At 40.4% G+C, this 18,710-nt stretch overlaps 1 protein-coding gene across 3 annotated transcripts; it reads right to left on the minus strand.

Annotated features, from left to right (window-relative positions):
* Positions 1-1,256: 1,256 nt before the first annotated feature.
* Positions 1,257-13,260, minus strand: pax8 (paired box 8). Of its 3 annotated transcripts, none has more exons than XM_034123294.1 (12): positions 12,910-13,260; positions 10,376-10,533; positions 7,602-7,743; positions 7,061-7,258; positions 6,712-6,788; positions 6,387-6,512; positions 5,658-5,836; positions 5,312-5,432; positions 4,850-5,089; positions 4,368-4,469; positions 3,035-3,121; positions 1,257-1,858 (listed from the first exon to the last, which is right to left on the minus strand). In XM_034123294.1, the coding sequence occupies exons 2-12, from the start codon at positions 10,395-10,397 to the stop codon at positions 1,788-1,790; spliced, it is 1,365 nt and encodes a 454-aa protein (XP_033979185.1). In that variant the 5' UTR covers positions 10,398-10,533; positions 12,910-13,260; the 3' UTR covers positions 1,257-1,787. The 3 variants fall into 3 exon arrangements, with proteins under 3 accessions (XP_033979185.1, XP_033979184.1, XP_033979186.1); XM_034123293.1 differs by having other exon boundaries at positions 7,602-7,767; XM_034123295.1 differs by lacking the exon at positions 10,376-10,533 and having other exon boundaries at positions 7,602-7,767.
* Between the last annotated feature and the right edge of the window lie 5,450 nt (positions 13,261-18,710).

Genomic DNA, 18,710 nt, shown 5'->3' on the forward strand with positions numbered 1-18,710 from the left:
GGTTCAAGCGCACCCCGCTGATGGATATCCTAAATATTCTAGACACAGTTTAATTTGAAAAAACAAAAAATTATGATTTTATTAACAGGACAGACATGGTTACCCAAATAATAAATCAATAGGAATCAAAAAAGAAATGAAATAAACAACTGATATTTAATTTGAAAAAATACATTACTTTTCATATTACTGAAATATTGGTAAATAATACATAGATTACTGTTGATGAATATTTGGTCACAAAAAAAATCGTAAAACATCAGATGGCTAAATTTTTACTTTTATAATTTAAACTTTGTCTGCATTTATTTTGGGCCTATATAAATTACATTTAGCCTATTATAAGGCATACAACACTTGTTTTCTGATCGGTATTTACCTGTTACTCAATTGATTGTAAAATTAAAATAGATAAAACATTCTAGAGCAATCGCTACATATGTGCAATGTTCAACGCTTCTTTCTACGCTCGTGACAGTTTCACGTGGTGCAGGTCTCGGTGGTGGAGCGCGCGCGGCCTCTCCCTCTCCATCATCCTCGCGCCGTCCCGCGCGGCGGCACCAGGTGGGCCGCGGCAGCGCCGAACCGTGGCGTCGTTAACGCGCGCAATTACGAAGCCGCACAGAGGGAAGAAATAATTGCAAATAAAACTACATGATGCAGAAAATAAAAAAAGAAATTAGACAGATGCGCGTGTTTTCAGGATCGTTGCTTTCGTCCTTTTAAAAATGCTGAGAGCTGCAGAAAAATATATGCCAGCATTTTCATCAGAATTTAGCGTGTTAGGGCTATTAATACCCATAATCATAATAATCATTATGCGATAGAAGCAGATATGTTAAATGCTCTTGAAAATAAACTTCAAATACCTCAGCTTGATTTTGATCTTGTAAAAATGTAAGCCATTCTTTAAAAAGACAACAGGAAAAACACAAGTAAATTTGTCATGCTTTAATTAAAATAATTCTTTAGAAATTCATTATTTACATCTGCAATAATATTAATAACAGTATACGAAAAAATAGTCACAGTTCTTACCAAACATCAGCATGACAACAAACTACATTTTCTCGAAGCAAAACAAATGTATTTCAAGCCTTGTTGGTTTTTGTAGCCAAATCACCATCACCCCCCTCCCTCATCTTTCTCTGAGAAAAATTGCATCACTTCCCCATAAGTAATTCATCATTTACAATATGTACATATTGCTAGACAAATACATTAATAATCTTTGAGGGGCTTATGTGGTCATTGTGTTGTAATTGTGATTGAACGAGTCACCCTTTAGTCTATTTTCAGTACAGGAAAAGGTCTGAATTTACAAAGTCATAGAAATTAATTTGCAAGCAGACACAGATCAAGAGAATGAATCAATTTGAGATGATAGGACAAAAAGTATTGTAAACAAAAGCAGGCATATTCAGTACAAAGAAGTTGCATATCCCTATCCACTGGATCAGTGTCAAGTTGCAGATGAAAGAAAGTCTTTGGCCAAAACAGCGTTAAAGAGCTCTATACTGAAAAAAATGCATCTTGGTGTGAGACGTCAAGCTGAGTCTCAGGAAACATGGGAGAAGTTGTACCCATGTGTAAACGTGCATGAGTCAAAGTTACCCTGGGCAACAGTACCAGTAATGACAAATAAATAACATATGAGCAGGTGTGGTAAAAAAGAGTCTCAAGTTCACATCCAGTTTTGACTTTCATGCCTTGGTCCAAAATCAGACGTGTCAGCTGATGTTGTCTTGGCCCAGGTTGAGTCACATGTCCCATGATGCAGTGGGGGACTAAAGGTGGTCGTAGGCGGCTGTAGACGGAGGAGCGGTGCGGGAGGCCGTGCTGTAATAATAGGGCGAACCTGTGGGGGGAGACACAGATGGAGGCCTTTAAAACAGGGAGTTGTTGGTGGTGGTGGATCAGACTCTAGTCTCTTTATCCATCTTATCTGAGGTTTTACAGCAGATGGTGACGCTGAATGTCTGAGCTGCTCCCACTGTTTGTCCTGCGAGACTGGATTGAGTCCTAAACCCACTTATGACTCTTACAGAATAAGTGAAAAGATGAGAGGAATACAGGACTTTCCTTTTCAGACCAGTTTGATCAGGGATACAGTGGAGGAGATTTCCTCATGGTTACATGCCTCTGTACTTCTGGAAAATAAGCTGTCTCGTGTGTAGGCAGCTATCGTCTGGTGTTTGTAATGTCAGAAATAGTAAAACATGTCCATCCTGGATTATTAAAGTCCATGCCGACTCTTTGACTGACTTATTTTGTCAGTGGACTCATTTTTGCATCTCTAATGTTATTTCATAGTTTTCATGAGGACAAAAACAGGGCGATGAACTAACTATTTTTACATTGCATTTTTTTGGTATCACTTTAAAACCCAGATTTTGATCCAGAGTTTCATCCCTATAACTCTGCTAGTGACATACAGTGATCTTGCTCCATTATTACCTCAGACGTCCAGACATAAATGTGTTGGATGTCCCCAATGTCAGTGAACATAACTGATTGTTGTGATACTTTAAAAGTCATCTCATTTGGATTTTCCCTCATACGCATGACTTTTGTTGTTGTCTGCCAAATGAAGACATGTAATGTTGTGAATGTGCATTCATATTTTCCTGTCTGTGAAAAGTAATTTAAATTGAGCATCTGATTGTAAATTTGGCAAATTCCTCCTTTCTTTGTTCATTTTAGCCATTTGATGTTATTGCTTTCGTATCCAACTGCAATGACACTCTCCTTATTAAACAAAGCCTTTAGTCAGTATTGCTTTATATGACATGTGAGTGAGGCGGTTTGCACACCACTTCCTGGTTCGGTTTCTTTCCTGAAGCCATTATTTAAATTTGAGTCATGTTGAAATATTTGTGAAGCCAGTAGAAGCTTTTTCTAAATTCTCAGTGGGACTTTTACAGGTCAAATTCATTATTATGGAGGTCACAATGATACCATTATAGTTTATAATCCGAGGGAATGCATACGGTTGTCATCATTAAACAAACAGAAGCAATGTTTCCTGACTCACCCAGTATGCCTGAGTTGGTGAACCTCCATGCGTCGCTGTAGGTGTAGGGTGAATGGCTGTAGGTCTGACCCGCGTAGTCTGTGCCTGCTGCGAGACAGGAAATAACATCAAACACCAGCTAGGAGACATGGACGCTACAAATACTGTTATTGTTATAGAGAGAGATCTACAGAGTCGGGGTGTTTGTGTGTGTGTGCCAGCGTCTGCTCAGGCTTAGCTCACAATTCACCAACAGTTAGTGCAGCCTGTAAACCATTAATCTGTGGTGCAGGTGGATGGCTGAGGGTGAAATCCCCCGACCCAGTGGTGCATGCAGCCCTCACTCCTGCAGCCCCTTCATCGCTCCTCCTCCTCCTCCTCCTCTCTCCGTCCTTCACTTCCTGCTTTAGCCTCTCTGGCACTCCTCTTTCTTTCTTTTTTCTTTTTTAATATCTAATTGGTAATTATGTTGGCTGGAATGAATCCCGGTACCCCCCCCCCCCCACCCCATCCCGCTTCCTCCTCCTCCTCCTGTCCTAACCCCCCCCTTTCCCTCAGTAATTGTGTATCAACGCTTCCTCACAGCGAGCCCACCAGAAAAATAATAAATCAGACCCTCTCATTTCGCGCTTCGGAGGGCAGACTTCAAATAAAAAAGGCACATCACACACACACACACACACACACACACACACACACACTCTCTCTCTCCCTCTCTAGTCGTATGCAGGCATCCTGACGTAGACACGCATATGCACACACACACACACACACACACACACACACACACCACACACACACACACCACACACACACACACACACACACACAGACACACAGACACACACACACACACACACACACACACACACACACACACACACACACACCACAAAGACCTCCTCCTCTTCGCTCATACCCAGACTTTACACCCCCTCCGCCCACCCTGCATCTCCCTCCTGGGCCCCCTGGTTCCCATGGCGATGTGTGGTCAGAGGTGTCTGGGTGGGGGGTGTGGGCAGCAGGGTGGAACCCCCAGCCTGTTCCCTGTATACCCCCTGGGCCCACGTGCACCCACCCACAGACACACACACACACACACACACACACACACACACATACACACACACACACACACACACACACACACACACACACACACACACACACACACAGAGCTCACCACCCTGCCTACTCATTGACTCTTCCTGTTAATCTACAATCCTCTCTTCCTCCATCACCCTCCCTTATTTCCTCCTTTCCTCCCTGCCTCATTTGGTTTCTTTCTATTTTCCCTCTTAATTCTCCATTTGACTTTTGTAATTCGAGGTGAAAACAAGCTTAAAAAAAGTACCTGCTACCATGCCCGTGATGGCGGAGGAGGAGTATCCTGACTGGGCCGGAGAGGGGATGTGAGGAGGGTACCCCGGCAAGGTAGAGCTCACCATGTCACGCCCTAAAAACACACAACACACAACTTTAACATCAGGAAGTTACTGTTTTATATTTGTTACAGCACAAGATGCTCTCGTTTGCAGTTTGTTTTTGCAGCACAGAAAATTCACTGTATTGCAAATTAAATAATTCGTCATTAAATCAATTACAATGTAGTGTATTCAAGTTCTACACAAAACATCATAATCAAAGAAGAAAGTTTATGCCGACTGTTTCTCATTTCTGACTATTTAAACGTTCAATTAAATCAACCAAACATTGGATTTGTGCATAATAAAAATAACCATATGTGCTAATTGCCCCCTGTGAGAAGTTGGACAACACAAATGCAAACACATTTATTATGAGCATGAACATGAATGAGATGGATGCCGTCATTACCTGAGATGATAGACTGACTGCTGAACTGCCCGTACACTGGTGCATGATGGGAGAATGAGTTGAAGGCGTTGGGGTAATGGTTGGAGTGGCTGCAGCTGCTGCTGACAGAGAGGGGCTTCTGCAGCGCCTGCAGCTCCACGAAGGCCAGGTTGGACACGGCCATGTTTGGGGAGGGGCTCGTGCTGGTCACTTCTGGGGACATTTCCTGTTTCAGACAGAGCGGCAGGGGCTGTAGAGGGTCTGAGGCGGCCAGGGTGAGGGTGGGTGAGAAAATGAAAAGGAATGGTGAACATGAGCGGAGTGACAAACTAAAAGTGAAATGTCGAAAACAAACAAAGAGTGAGTGGCGTCAGGACGTGGGTACGCTGTGTGCAACAGGCTGAAAGGTGCTGATGGTCAGCTTTTTGAGGGCTTCGACTTTGTGCTTGGGTCAAAGGTCATTATCTTAACATTAAGACTCACCGGTCACCATGGCGTAGCCCTGGTGCGCCGCCAGATTCCGTCCAATGGCGGAGCTGGATGTTGAGAGGCTGGTCTTGGCCTCGTCGAGGCTGCCATTGATGAGGGACAGCGGGTACAAAGTCTGGGGATGATGAACAGGGATTAGCTATTAGGGCATGTAGGAAAAGGAATAAATATGCATGTGTACACGTGAAAAAAAAAAGTCAGAGTATACATTTTTCAAGTTTCAAATACATCTGAAATAAAATTGTATCTATATAATTTGTGTGCTTACTTAAGAGCTGCATTTAAGCATTACCACATTATAAACATGGGTGAATGTTGACAATAATAGATGTGTTTTTACCTGTTCTGTCTTGCTGCTAGAGGCCGAGCTGAATGAGTCTGGGGGATAGTGGTGGTGACGATCAAACCCACAGTCTAGGTGCTGCGTGGCTGAGGAGAAGTGATCCAGTCTCATCTGTTTCCTCGGGACGCCCCCGCTGCCCTGAGAGTCAACGCTGTGCCGACAACTCTCCTGATCACCTGAGAGACGCGGAGGAGAAGAGGGTGAGCCAAATATCTCTTTTGCTTTTGTGACATCTGAATATCTTTGGGCAAAAGTGTAAATGCTGAAATGACTCTAAACCAAAAAAGGTTATCATGAGGTTAGTATTAAAGGGTGTGAATGAATTCTGTACGTGTTGTTTTTAATGCTGCCTCAAAATTCTCTTTATGAGCCAACATTTTTAATTCAATTTATGAGAATTTTAAACTCAACACTCCCTTTCTGTTTGTGCCTTTTGGCCCACTCTGAAAAGCAGGTCAATAAAAGGTCAAATATAACATTGAATCAAAAATGTGTAATATTTTGAGTGAATGAATTCAGGCCGGTGCTAATACATTGTGTACAACAGTCAAACAATCAAAAACTAAACATTAACCTTAAAAAGTTATAATTGGAAAAAAATGGAGCACCACCCCTTTCCATCTTTTAAACTGATACAAATGTAATGGCTTCCTCCCTATACACTGCCACAATAAAACAAAAATAGTCCCAATAATGGGCGTCTCCTTCATTTGATCTAATTCTTACTGTCGTCATGGCTCCTCTTGCCCTCGGCGCTGGGTTGAGGGATACCCAACAGTCCGCTGATGGAGTAAGTAGAGCCCAAAGAGTCTGAGTGTGGAGACTCTGGAGGGGTGACGGCTGAACTCGGGACTGAGGGGAGATAAACAAAGACAGACAGATTTGAGACAGAGAGCGGAAATGATACTGTAGATGCCACAAGGTCACAAGCTTAATCCTACATGAGCGCACTCTATCTTGAACCCTAATCCTTCCCCGTCACATGATAGTTCTCGCTGATATGGATGGCGATACAGCCTCCATTGTGCATGTGTTTATGGGAAAGACTTACTCAAGGTTTGTCCTGGACTCAGGCCTTTTCCATCCAGAGGCAGGTTGAACGGCTGCTGGACCTTTGTTCGAATTATTCTGAAACAAAAATAACTAAAATGAGTAACTGGGAATTTTACCTTTACCACTAACTGTGAATGTTGGGTTTAATGATAGCATATAAAGCGGAAAGTTCAGAAGTATCCGTTTTTTCTTGAACCTTCAGAGAGATTTTAGCTTCAAATCACAAAATCTCTTTTTGAACCTTCCTCATTCATCTTTCTTTGAACTCAAAATTTCACATATCTTCATGCCGCTGAGCCCCAGCGGCTCACTGCTAACATGATTTCATTCATAATTCAGTTTGTCACCTGTTAATGGAGCTCACGCTGGGCACCGTGTCGCTGTCACACACTCCCTCCGCCAGCAGTCGGTCCCTGATTTCCCAGGCGAACATGGTGGGATTCTGTCTCTTGTAATCTGCGATTTTATCCACAACTTTCGGGGTGGCCACCTTGGGCTTGGAGCCACCGATCACTCCAGGCTTGATGCTGCCTGTCTCGTAATATCTGGAAGAGAGTACAACATGTTCAGTCATTACTTTAGGCTTGGTTGTCACACAAAAGCCAGTGTTCCTTGTACACTGAAAAAACTCAAACATTGACTTTAATTACATGTAGTATGTCAACAAATGTCAGAAAACTGTATTAGGTTAGTTGAAAGCAATAATATTAAGTTGAACTGTTTTATTTAAACTCAATTGTATTGCTTTTAACTAACCTAATACAGTTATGTGGAAGCTGTTGACATAATAAATGTAATTAAAGTCAATGTTTTTTTTACGTAATCAGTCTCTCAGAGGTCAAAGAACACAACCAGGCTGATTAACAGAATGTTAGGAAACTCGCTTACCGTCCCAGGATCTTGCTGACGCAGCCGTGGCTGACTCGGAGCTGCCGGGAGATGTCGCAGGGCCGGACCCCCTGGTGAGCCATGTCCACGATGCGTTGCCGGATCACCTCCGGGAGTGGACGTCCATTAACAAACATTCCACCTAGTTGGTTAAAACCCCCATGACCTGGGGGAGGAGGGGGGATGAACACTCATAAATGTCTAGGAACATGAGACCTGAGAAATGCCAACGTCATCACACATCAAAGTCACACACACCTGGACACACACGCTGCCCATCCAAAACTTACTTTTTAAGCTACCAAACTTTATAAAGGAGTGTACTATGCATCCCTAAAAGCTATCCCTGTGGTCTAACCCTCATTGACAAAGGATGGATCACACAAACACTGCACCGCTTAAAATGACAAACACACACAAGCAAAGCTTCTTCCTATATGAAATGCATCATCAACTAATTTAATGTTGCAATGATAATGATAAAGTAGCTGTCAAAAAAGCATAAAAGAGGATAAAACCTGAGTGTAGCCCTCAGGGATGTTATAGCAAAGTAAAGTTACTAAATATATGTTCTATAAACCTATACCGAAGTAGATATTTCCACAAACATGAGTATGATGTTGTCTCTCTTAAAATGACCTGCGACATTCCTCATCCGTCCGTTAGCAGGCTGGAGATTAGCTCGGTCTTTAACTGTAATAAATAACTGTAGCAGTGGCGGCGTTGTCAGCAGCATAATGAAGGTTTACATTTAAAAAGTCGAGGACACAGGAGGAGATGAAAGCAGCGAGGAGAAACAAACCTTGAAGAAGATTGTTATGTTCAGGGTTGATTTATTAACAATTATTTTAAAAGGGACATTTAAGGTGAATTGATCAATAAACTAAGGTTTAGTGTACGTTTTGAGGAGTCTGTTTTTAAATCATTTGTCACTATTAATTTTGTTTAGAAAAATAACATTTTATATGAATATTAATAATGCATATCAATTTATTATGCCCCTATTAAACTTTGCCCAGCAGCAAAGCTTTAACTTTTAAATGTATTATTGTTTGATGACTTCCAGGCTTATAAATAATAATACCTGCAGGCTTGTTCTCACAATTCTCATTTATATTGCCACTGATTAGTGTATTTTCCATTCATTATAAATCATGGTGTATTATTGTTATCTACTGAAAGAATATTTGTTTATATACTTTACTATCTATAGTACATTTGTATTTTACCATAAGAAGTTACTTTGGTAATGAGCAAGCTGATTTCCAATGTCATGGCATTTAGATACTAATGCTTTTGTACTTAAATGCTGAAAATAATACAAGATCAGGAACAACTGCAAAAAAACAAATAGAACTGCCACTATTTGACTGACATAAGACTATCAAATATATTTTTGCACTTTTAATGAAACCCCAAAGATCTGTCAAAGCCTGATCCTTTAAAACACCATCCTACAACAACAACAGAGCGGTTTTTCCCGGCAAACAGCAGCAGACAAAGCGCGCGCGCTGCGTTCAACAGCAGCAGCCTGCACATCTTCTCTATAGACTGCACGGTGGTGACTCTGCAAGAACACCATTGCTTTTAATTTAACCCATTGAGACGCTTCTCTTTTCTCAGCCTTTTCCCAGCTTTCATTTCCACATCAAACAGCGGCCGGACGAGAGGCCGAGGGGAGGGGGGAGGGAGAGGGGGGGGGGAGCGAGGGGAGAGAGGTGGAGGGGGGGGGGGACCTCTATTAACGCTGCCAGCGGAGTGTGGAAAAAAATCTCCCCGCCAAGCTTCATCAACCTGCAGGATATTAAAGCCGAGCAGACCCGGGGGGCGGCTTGCACGCGCACGTGAACGCGCGCAGTGCACTAGACACCGTGTGCACGCCCCAAAAAAAAACAAAGCGTGAATTCATTACGAGGAAAAGTATAGCTAAGATAGATAGATAGATAAATAGATAGATAGATAGATAGATAGATGTAGAGAGATCAGAGGAGGATTGCTATACATTAATATCTGACAGCTGTGAGTGCCAACTAATTAATTTCCTCAATGTCCTGCACAACGACCAGAGGAAAAATAACTGTTCACTCCTTTAAGAATCAAAGTGCAGACAAGACCCCTCTCTGTTTCCCATTGTAGGCCTACATTCTCCAAACAGTGTCCAGTTTTGGGCTGAATGCCATACAGACAAGCATCCAACACAGTTTTATTTCAAATTCAAGTGGAGATCCCAAAGTTTCCAAAGAGGCCAAATATAGGTCTGGCACTGTGTCAAATGATGCACAACTTACATGAAAGCATCACAGGACCAATATAGAGCTGTACACGTTCATAATGGTAACTTGATGTCATAGTTACTCCTTTATATCAGTATAAAAACATTAAATTAATGGTGTTACACACTATAATGTAAGCAGAAGGGCATTTTGTGACGGTGTGTATTAATGTACAGTTCTCCAATGAAGACATATTTTGACTAGTGTCATGTATGCCCAGAGAATAAGCTACTGTTAAATACAAACAAAACATGTATCCGCTTACAAGTAGTCCACATCATTGTGTGTGTGTTGAACCATTTATTTAATGTTTGTATACTGTTCATGAATACTAAATAGGGGATTAGGAAGATAATTTATTTCAAGCTTCATAAGGGAAAAATAAAAGGGGAAAAGTTGATGTTGAGGGGTTATTAATATGAAGACGGATCACAATTCTCAAATGTGTTCAGCTAAACTGTTCACAGGAGTCTGAGAGGCCAACTTATGTTGTGTATTTACCTCTTCCAGCGTGGTTGGACATATCCCTGAGATTGTGGTCCTTGCTCCACCAGCTGAACGTGACGGTCGGCTCCACGCTGTCCCGGTTAAAGTGTTTTTACTCCCCGTCCTGTTTCGTCTGGCATGAGTGTGCTCCTGAGCGCACTGTGGAGCACACGCTGCAGGAGGACAGTGGTTTATCAAACTGGCTGTTTGTCATATGGGATGCCTCTGAGCTCGAACACTCAGCTGGTGGCACTCTGTGAGTGTCTGCAGGGAAATGCAGCTATAAGATGCTGACAATTGTCTTCAAATGAGCTGAATCTGTCCGTCTTTCTCTAGTTTAACTTTAAATAGAACAGGCCTGTGTGTCTGTGTTTATGTAAAGAACTATAATTGAATAATGAGCTTTTGTAAAACATGAGAGTTCTTTTCCCCCTTCGGCCAACCCAGATGGCTGCTCCTGTTATACATAAAATTTCCCTTCATTAACCGCTCTGTAATCAGGATTGACTGGTCTCATCAATCTCCTTTTAACTATTAGAACCAGAGGGTTTATTTTATTTTGGGTTTTTAACAGAAAAATAGAGAATTATATATGTGCATTGGGATGTAGAGTAGATTTGGTAAGAGGAAAAAGAAACATTGGAGAAAGGAGAATCACTCAGGACTGATTGATTTACCTTAACAATACAAAAAATAACCTGAATCAATTCGCCAGAATGTCTTAAGTGACATTAAAAAGGTAAATGTTTTCTTAAAGATAGAAAGTGCTGCTTTATGTCTCATTTGTTGGACTCAAATTAAATGAAAACCAAATAAGAATGGACTTCAGAGATGTGAAAAAATCTTCTGATCGCCACTCTTCACTAAAAGGGTCTAAATCTGCTGTACATATGGAAGCAGTATAGACATTGTCTGATAGTGAGCCTTCTCTCTATTGGATTAACTTCCAACTCCACAGTCTTGATAGCAAAACATTGTCATATTTTACACAAAAATACACCCCTTTATTAATACACAGAGTCAAAACAGTACTGCTTCATTTCCATCAACTACAATTATTGGAATAAAATGTAATCAAAAATGTTTAAAGCCACTTTTAGTGTTACTCCATGGACCTGTTTTAATGCAATGTAAGCGTGTCAGTCAGGTGTTGTCATGTCCTGCTGGGTGGACACTTTAAAATTAACCGAATAATTACATTCATTAATAATTAAAACACTGTTAGGACAAGTAATGATTGACGACATCTGTAAGTTATAGTATCTGGTGAAATATAGGTTTGAAATGAAATGATAGTAAAAATAAAACGTATTCTCGTTTGCAGCTTATAACTTCTACTGTCTACTTTTGTCTTTTGTGTGGGGATTAACTTTATTGACAGAAATATTCAAGTACACTTGAAAATGTAGTGCAATTCGTGTGAGTTTAATGAATTAACTTAAAGCTAAATGTAATTACAAACCTTTTGGTAAAATGTTTAATTAAAAGCAGCTGATTAGAATCATATTTCCAAAATTACACATCATTTAAAATGTGAGGTAAAATAGGCATGTCAAAAATAAAAATGTAGCAAAAGTCATATTATAGTTATAAGCCTATAATAATAGATAATGTAAAACAACATACATCTCAGTAAATACAAAATCTATGAATAAAGTAGCATTTCGTTGCAATTAGTGTTGGTTTTATAGGGAAGTAAAAAACATCATGACATTGAAAAACTTGTCAATGTAACTGAGAGGCTCTTAATTATAGTTTAGTAATAATGTTAATACTAGTTTACTCTTATTAATTGTTCCTGTTAATAATTATAATTCATGTTCTACAGCCTGTTGCAAACTTGTTTTTAATATATTTTTAACAAGTCTGTCATTTTATCGTTTAAAGTGACATTTAGCATTTTAACACATGTGAAGTTGTTTTTGTATTTGACTGTTTCTGTAAATTATTTAAACTTGCTTAATTTTTTCATGAACTAACAGTTTATGTTAAGGAACAATTCAACATGTTTTGGTATTTCATTTCTTTCTTTTTTTCACAGTCATTTCACGAGTTCAACTCGCCTGCAACAGATGACAGAAAATATAATGTTTAAGACATAAAAACTACAGCTTTCAGCCAATTATTTGGGCCCAAAGTAATTCAAACGGATATTGAATGAAAGCTATATAAGAGAAAATAAAAACACAAGCTCTTCACTTCTGGAAAATTACCCAAATTATTCAGCTCTTTCTCTCAATGGCGACAGCTTTTATTCGGTGAATTTGGATGATAATTATTGTCTTTTAAAAAACTTTCCGCAATCTGAAGATGGGTCACCCTTTTACACCTTAATCCGAATAAACTGTTGTTTATTACAATGCCTAATTTGTCAATGTTTCCCCAAATCAGAACGACATTAAGCCTGCTGTCTTGTGCGTATTTTGGGGATAATTGAAGCCTCCTCTGCTCCGTTTACATCTCGCTGTGTGTCAGGACTGCGGACCGATTCATCCATTCAGACATCACATAGCATTCATAGAGAGGGAGAAATTAAAGAGAGATCTTACCTTTTTAACAATGCCTCTCAAATTAAAAACGTCCCCCTGCTGCGGATCTTCTGATATATTATCCAAAACGATGAGGACTCTGGTGGTTGTTATAATACAACACGGTGTGTGTCGGAGGCTGCTGTGTGTTGTGTGTGTGCGCTGCCAACACTCAGCCAGGTTTTATCCAACCGGGGCTGCGCGCAGGAGGGAGCACTGCAGCCATTGGAGGAGGAGGAAGGAGGGGGTGTGTTTTATGGGGAAATAGAGGAGCAGCCCCCAACAAAAAAGAGAAGAATACAAAAAAAAGAAAAAAGAAAAGATGACGGACCCTGTGTTTTGATGGCATTACACCACAGTCTATGCATTACACCCGCGGAGTGACTGTATACGGAAACACTTGTCAAGGAGACGGCTTGTTTTCCGTTCACCTGCAGCGACAGCCCCGCTTTAATTAGACTGTACGCGCAGTGACACCGGTCCGCGCGCCGCTTTCACACGAGTTAGTGTCTGATTTTCTGCTATTAGTCACAGTTTCTCCCTGACAGGTACACTACACCTGACCGAGGAAAACAGTTGCAGTTTGAACACGGAAGTAGAATTTATCGTGACCCAAAATATGTTATAACACTTTTTTAATTGGGGACTATTTTGTGCAAGAAGCAGAAATGCGTAAAAGCTGATTTTCGGTCCAAGCCTCGGACCTTCATTTCTGCAAAGACATAAAAGATGGATGTGGTTCTTATCGCCAAATAGCCTATTGTTGTTTCCAAGCTCAGACAGTGAATCAAGATGGTTATTAGGGGAGGAAATGCTCATAAACAGTAAATGTCTTTATTCAATTATTGCATTTGTCATGATGAAGACATATGTTTTCTTCTTTTCTTAAATTAGTTAACACATCTTAAATCATGAAACAATATCAAATCAGGTGGAAGAGGAGTCTATTTCTTGTCAAATCTGATCTTAAATTACATTCTAATTAAGATTAATTTGGAATCTAATGGAAAGCCTAAAAACAAAGAGTGCATGGATCAAATTTGATTGACTTGCTCTTTTCCTGAAATGTATTTTCTGAATGAAATTAGATCAAAGCACAGCAAAGGCTGATTTACTCTTCATCTATTGGCTAGATAAAATATATAGAATTAAAACTCGCTCAGAGCATGCATGCAACCGTTGTGTTGCTTCCTCGGAATGCTCTAAATTGTTTTGCTAAAGGAGTTTTTTGCATGCATGGAAACGACGTGAAGCTTCATTGAAGTGACTTGATTTTACTTTCTGCCCCGCGTGAAGCAGGGCTCGTGATGTCACACCAGGGTGTCAGGATCCCCCTGAGTTAAAACGCTGTTAATGTTGTTTCTCACAAGCCTGTAAAACAAACACAACACCTCTAACGACAGCATCCATGGCACTGTGTCGCCTGTCTGATAGAAAACCAGGTTTATACATCAGCCATTTGGAGCTTTTCCTTTTCTTAGGGGAGTTTTCATAGGATAATATAAAACACATAAAATACACTTTTTTTTGCCTAAAGTAGCGGTTGATCTGAGATTGAATTGCTCCAGCTTCACGACAGGCTTACAACAAGAGAAGGGAACCTAAAAGCAACATCAGTCCTTATCTCGCCAGCTTGTGATTGAAGTCCTTCTTTCTTCTGCCATCAGGGCCTCTGCAGGACAATGGGGCGACTGTTTTTAAATAAATACAACCGTCAGGAGACTAAAGGGAATCATAACCTGAGATGGAAACCGAGACAGTCCTCTGTAAAGTGACCAGAGAGAAATTACAAGAGCCCGGAGGGGAAAAGTGGCAGAAGAAAGAGAGGTGACCGAGAGTTTAACAAGGGATTAAACTCTCAGATTGGTATCTATCATGATGATACTGTGAATTAAAATAGAGCGTAATTATATGGTTCAACTTGCCAAGGGGCAGGAGTCACACACGCCCTAAATCCGGACTCATAACGCATAGAGGCTGATATTCAGAAAAATATCCTGAAGCATCTTCGCGATTTCCTCCTTCATTCATGCACTTTGGATGCTGATAGATGTCAATCATGCCATTTAGGATAGGTGTCGGTAATTCAGAGAGAACATTATTCCTTTTAAATGCCATCAATTCGCTCCTGACAACAGTGAAAGGAGAGGAATAGTTGATCATAATGTAGTTTTAACTGTGGAAACATTCAGAGAAATCCAAAAAGACATACACACAGAAATGCATTTTCGTTAGAATTACTGTTATTATTGGCTTTATAGTGACTCAAATCATTATTTTCAAACGAAACAAATGAAAAAGAGTTGGGAGAAAATTACAGTTTAACAAAAAAAATCTAGAAATTCTACTAAGTATTAATTTTCCAATGATGCTATTTGTCTCAATAAACAGACAATTTAAGAGGTTTTTTATGTAGGCCTACGGCTACATGTAATCGTGTTACTACTGAGCGTAAAGTTGACGAGGTGCAACTACATTTTGAAAAATCATTTTAGAAAAATAAATACAAGTATAAGAATGCTGTTGTAGAATATGTTTTAATATGTTATAAAACGATGAAAAAAATGGTTATTTCCACACTAAACCTCGTCAGATGTGAGGTGCATGTTTTCTCTTTCGCCCTTCGTGCACTTAAAATATGAGCACTATCCCAGTGCTGAATTATGTGTCAGAGAGATTCATAAAACACAGTTTGTCAGACTACATCAAACCTTCAACACACGTATTGACTCGAGTATGCTTCTGAGTTTCTATTAAACTGGTTCAGAATAATTTAGCAAGGAATACAAATGTTGAGTGCCGAGTGGTATTAAAAGTGCCCAAACATTATAATGGGACACATTCTCATTTTAGGAGAACAAGTGAGTTTGCTGCCCTTCCTCTAGTAACAACATTCTATAAATGAACTCTGAAAGAAAAATGCAATGTGTATTTTCTTTCTTTCTTGTCTCCGGGTGTGTCTTGTTGACAGTTCTACCTCCGGATTTACTTCCCCGAGCAAAGTTTGTATGTCCGCAGAAAAAGCATGCGTAACCTGCGGCGACAGGTGGCAACAAGAGGAGAGGGTAAAAGGTCAGAGCGAACACTTCCGACTGCCGAGATAAGGACACATGCATAACTATTTTGCTGCTTGTATTTCAACTCGACTCGTAATGCTAATGCAGAGCACAACATAATTTGGAAATGACTGAATTTCGATGGAAAAATCAGTGGTTTCAGATCACATATCAGCATATGTTGTGTGCAGGCTTTTAGTAATTCTGCACGTATATCACATTCTAGGATAGGGATATTAGAGCAAACAACTTAACTAAACTTTACAGGTCAAATTAAAGCACCATAGAGAATCTAAACTGTAAATAATAACATGGAATATTAGAAATATGGTCTAGCCAAAAACACATTGCGCACAATTTGGAGCAAAATTACCCCCGGTAAAAATCAATTTCAAACCACAAAGTAACTTTAATACCCGTTTTTAATTTTAAATATTTGTATATATGTTTTCTTTCCTTATTCCCTCAAAGTGCATCCTCTCTTTGAATTCATCCTTCTCGCAAACTAAGCAGAAGTGTGACTCGCGATGCTCGCTCCCGTACTCACTTATGCATCGCACCTCTGCTCGTCTGCGCGCTCCCGCAAAGATGAATGCTTCCCGTGGAAAAAGCACCCGCTTAATGACAACTTTTATAAATCTAGCAAAGCGAGCGCACGTCCTCTTTGTGGTCAGCGAGTCGAGATGAGCCAGATAATTAGGTCATAATAGCTGCAGAAACACCTCACTATTGATGATCCCATTAGGGCGATGATTTCCCATCCCACAAGTGCTGAAACGTGTATTTTTTGCCTTTTTACTTGGTTAATTTGGACATTCCCGGGAGAATAATTATATATTTTGAAAGATATAGTCATAGTTTGTTCACTGAAATGTACTTTTTCTGTCTTTAGGCTTAATTCCTGGAGAGTCTGCATTCTGATAAGAGCTTTTTGACGACACCAAATGTCCCAGTGTGCCATAAGAACTGAGACATACCTCCATTAAGAGTAAGTGAAGTCCATATGAGTTTTGTTTAACCTCTGTATGTATGTCCTGCCAATTTGTTACCATATGAGATTCAGTCAGTTTGTGTGTTACTGTCATGATGTATGTGTTGCCAATCTCTTTTCAGCTTTTTCCCCTTGATCCTCTCAGTGCCGCCCTCTTTCTCCCTAGCAGCCTTTACCATCTGTTTTGGCTCCCCTCCATTCTGTGCCCTCATCTTTTTCTCCTCATCTTCCTGTGTTTTGTGCACTGTCCACCCTCCCTCAAGCTTTGTCTGTCTTAGTCCAGCCCCGTCCATTGTTCCCCCTGTGCCTCCCATTTCCGCTTTGGTGTTGCCCTCTGACCCCGCACCCTGTCCCTCCTGCTGACGTTCCCCCCTGTGCAGGACCCCAAATCTTCTTGTTCTTCTCTTGACTGCTCCCCCTTTAAGTTTTTTTTGGGAGGCTAATAACTGTTGCCAGCAAGCCCCACACAAAATCCCAGCGTGATTGCTATTGTGAGGCCCACAATGGCACACAGGCAGTAATGGCCATTAGCAACAGAGGGGTTTGGCCTGGGAGTGGTGTTTAGTTGTGTTTAGCCCACATTCAATTTGGACTGGTGGTCAGATGGGAACTCTTCAATCAAGTTTTTAATCAGCTCTGTTTCTGCTGGCATATTACAGACCATATCAATTTTTTCCCTCTTCTAAAATAATGTCAGAATTGACCAACTTTAATGATTTATCTGAATGAGTTCAATGTGGGTGAGACTGACCACAGACATACACACACCCCCATCGACACACACTAGTGATTGCGGTAGACTTTGATGATCAGAGCGGTCCATCACAGTGGACCTCGTCTTCATGCCTGTCAGTCAGAGTCGGTGTCCATGGAGACGGGCATCACATAGGTGGCTATGATGGTTTCTTGGGTGCGGAGATGAAAGTCCTCATGGGAACTCAGGTGCTGCTCTTACAAGTGGAGAACACAGAGAGAAATGGATAGTATAAGAGACTCAGTATAACAGCAGGGTTGCTGTAATGCAGAAAATGTCAAAGCACGTGTCTGTTAGCAAGCTTAGGAAATGTCTGCGAGAAAAACCAAAACACTTTGTTTCATCATCTGGATTAGTGTTTTTTTCCAACTGTTTTGCTTAAATCTCAACAACTGTTGAATACATTGCCATAAAATGCTGTACAGACATTCATGAGGATGAACCCTACTATCTTTGGTGATCCCCTGACTTTTTCCTTCAATGCTACTATGAGACTGACATTTGTGCTTTGAAGTAAAATCACAACAACTATTAAAACGTACCATGAATATCGGTTCAGACATTCGGCTCCAATGACAATCGAGTCTAAGTTTTCTTGTAACTTGGGAGTGGTCGTTAAAAATACCCCAATACTATTATTTTCCATTTGTCTTTTTGCTTGTGACATCTGAAGCATCTCTTCACCCTTAACTTAAAGACCCAACAAATGATGTATTCTAGCAGTAATTTTACTTGGAAATATTTGACAAGCAGATAAAGTGTCTGACTCATATATAAAACCAGTGAACTGCCAAAATGAAAGGTTTAGCACCACATATGTATTGTCTATCTTGATATGATAGACACTTTTTAAAGTTGAGGTGTGTTTATCTCCACACATCTAATTCTCTATTTATTAGGCTGATATAATGTGAGTGTGACTGACTTGAGTATATTTGTCTGTCTCTGCTGTCAACAGACGATAAAGTGGAGCCAAATGTTAACACTGTGTGGGAAACAGGCATTAAGAGAGGCAGAGAGA

The sequence above is a fragment of the Trematomus bernacchii genome, unplaced genomic scaffold (genome assembly GCF_902827165.1).
Source record: "Trematomus bernacchii unplaced genomic scaffold, fTreBer1.1, whole genome shotgun sequence".
NCBI lineage: Eukaryota > Metazoa > Chordata > Actinopteri > Perciformes > Nototheniidae > Trematomus > Trematomus bernacchii.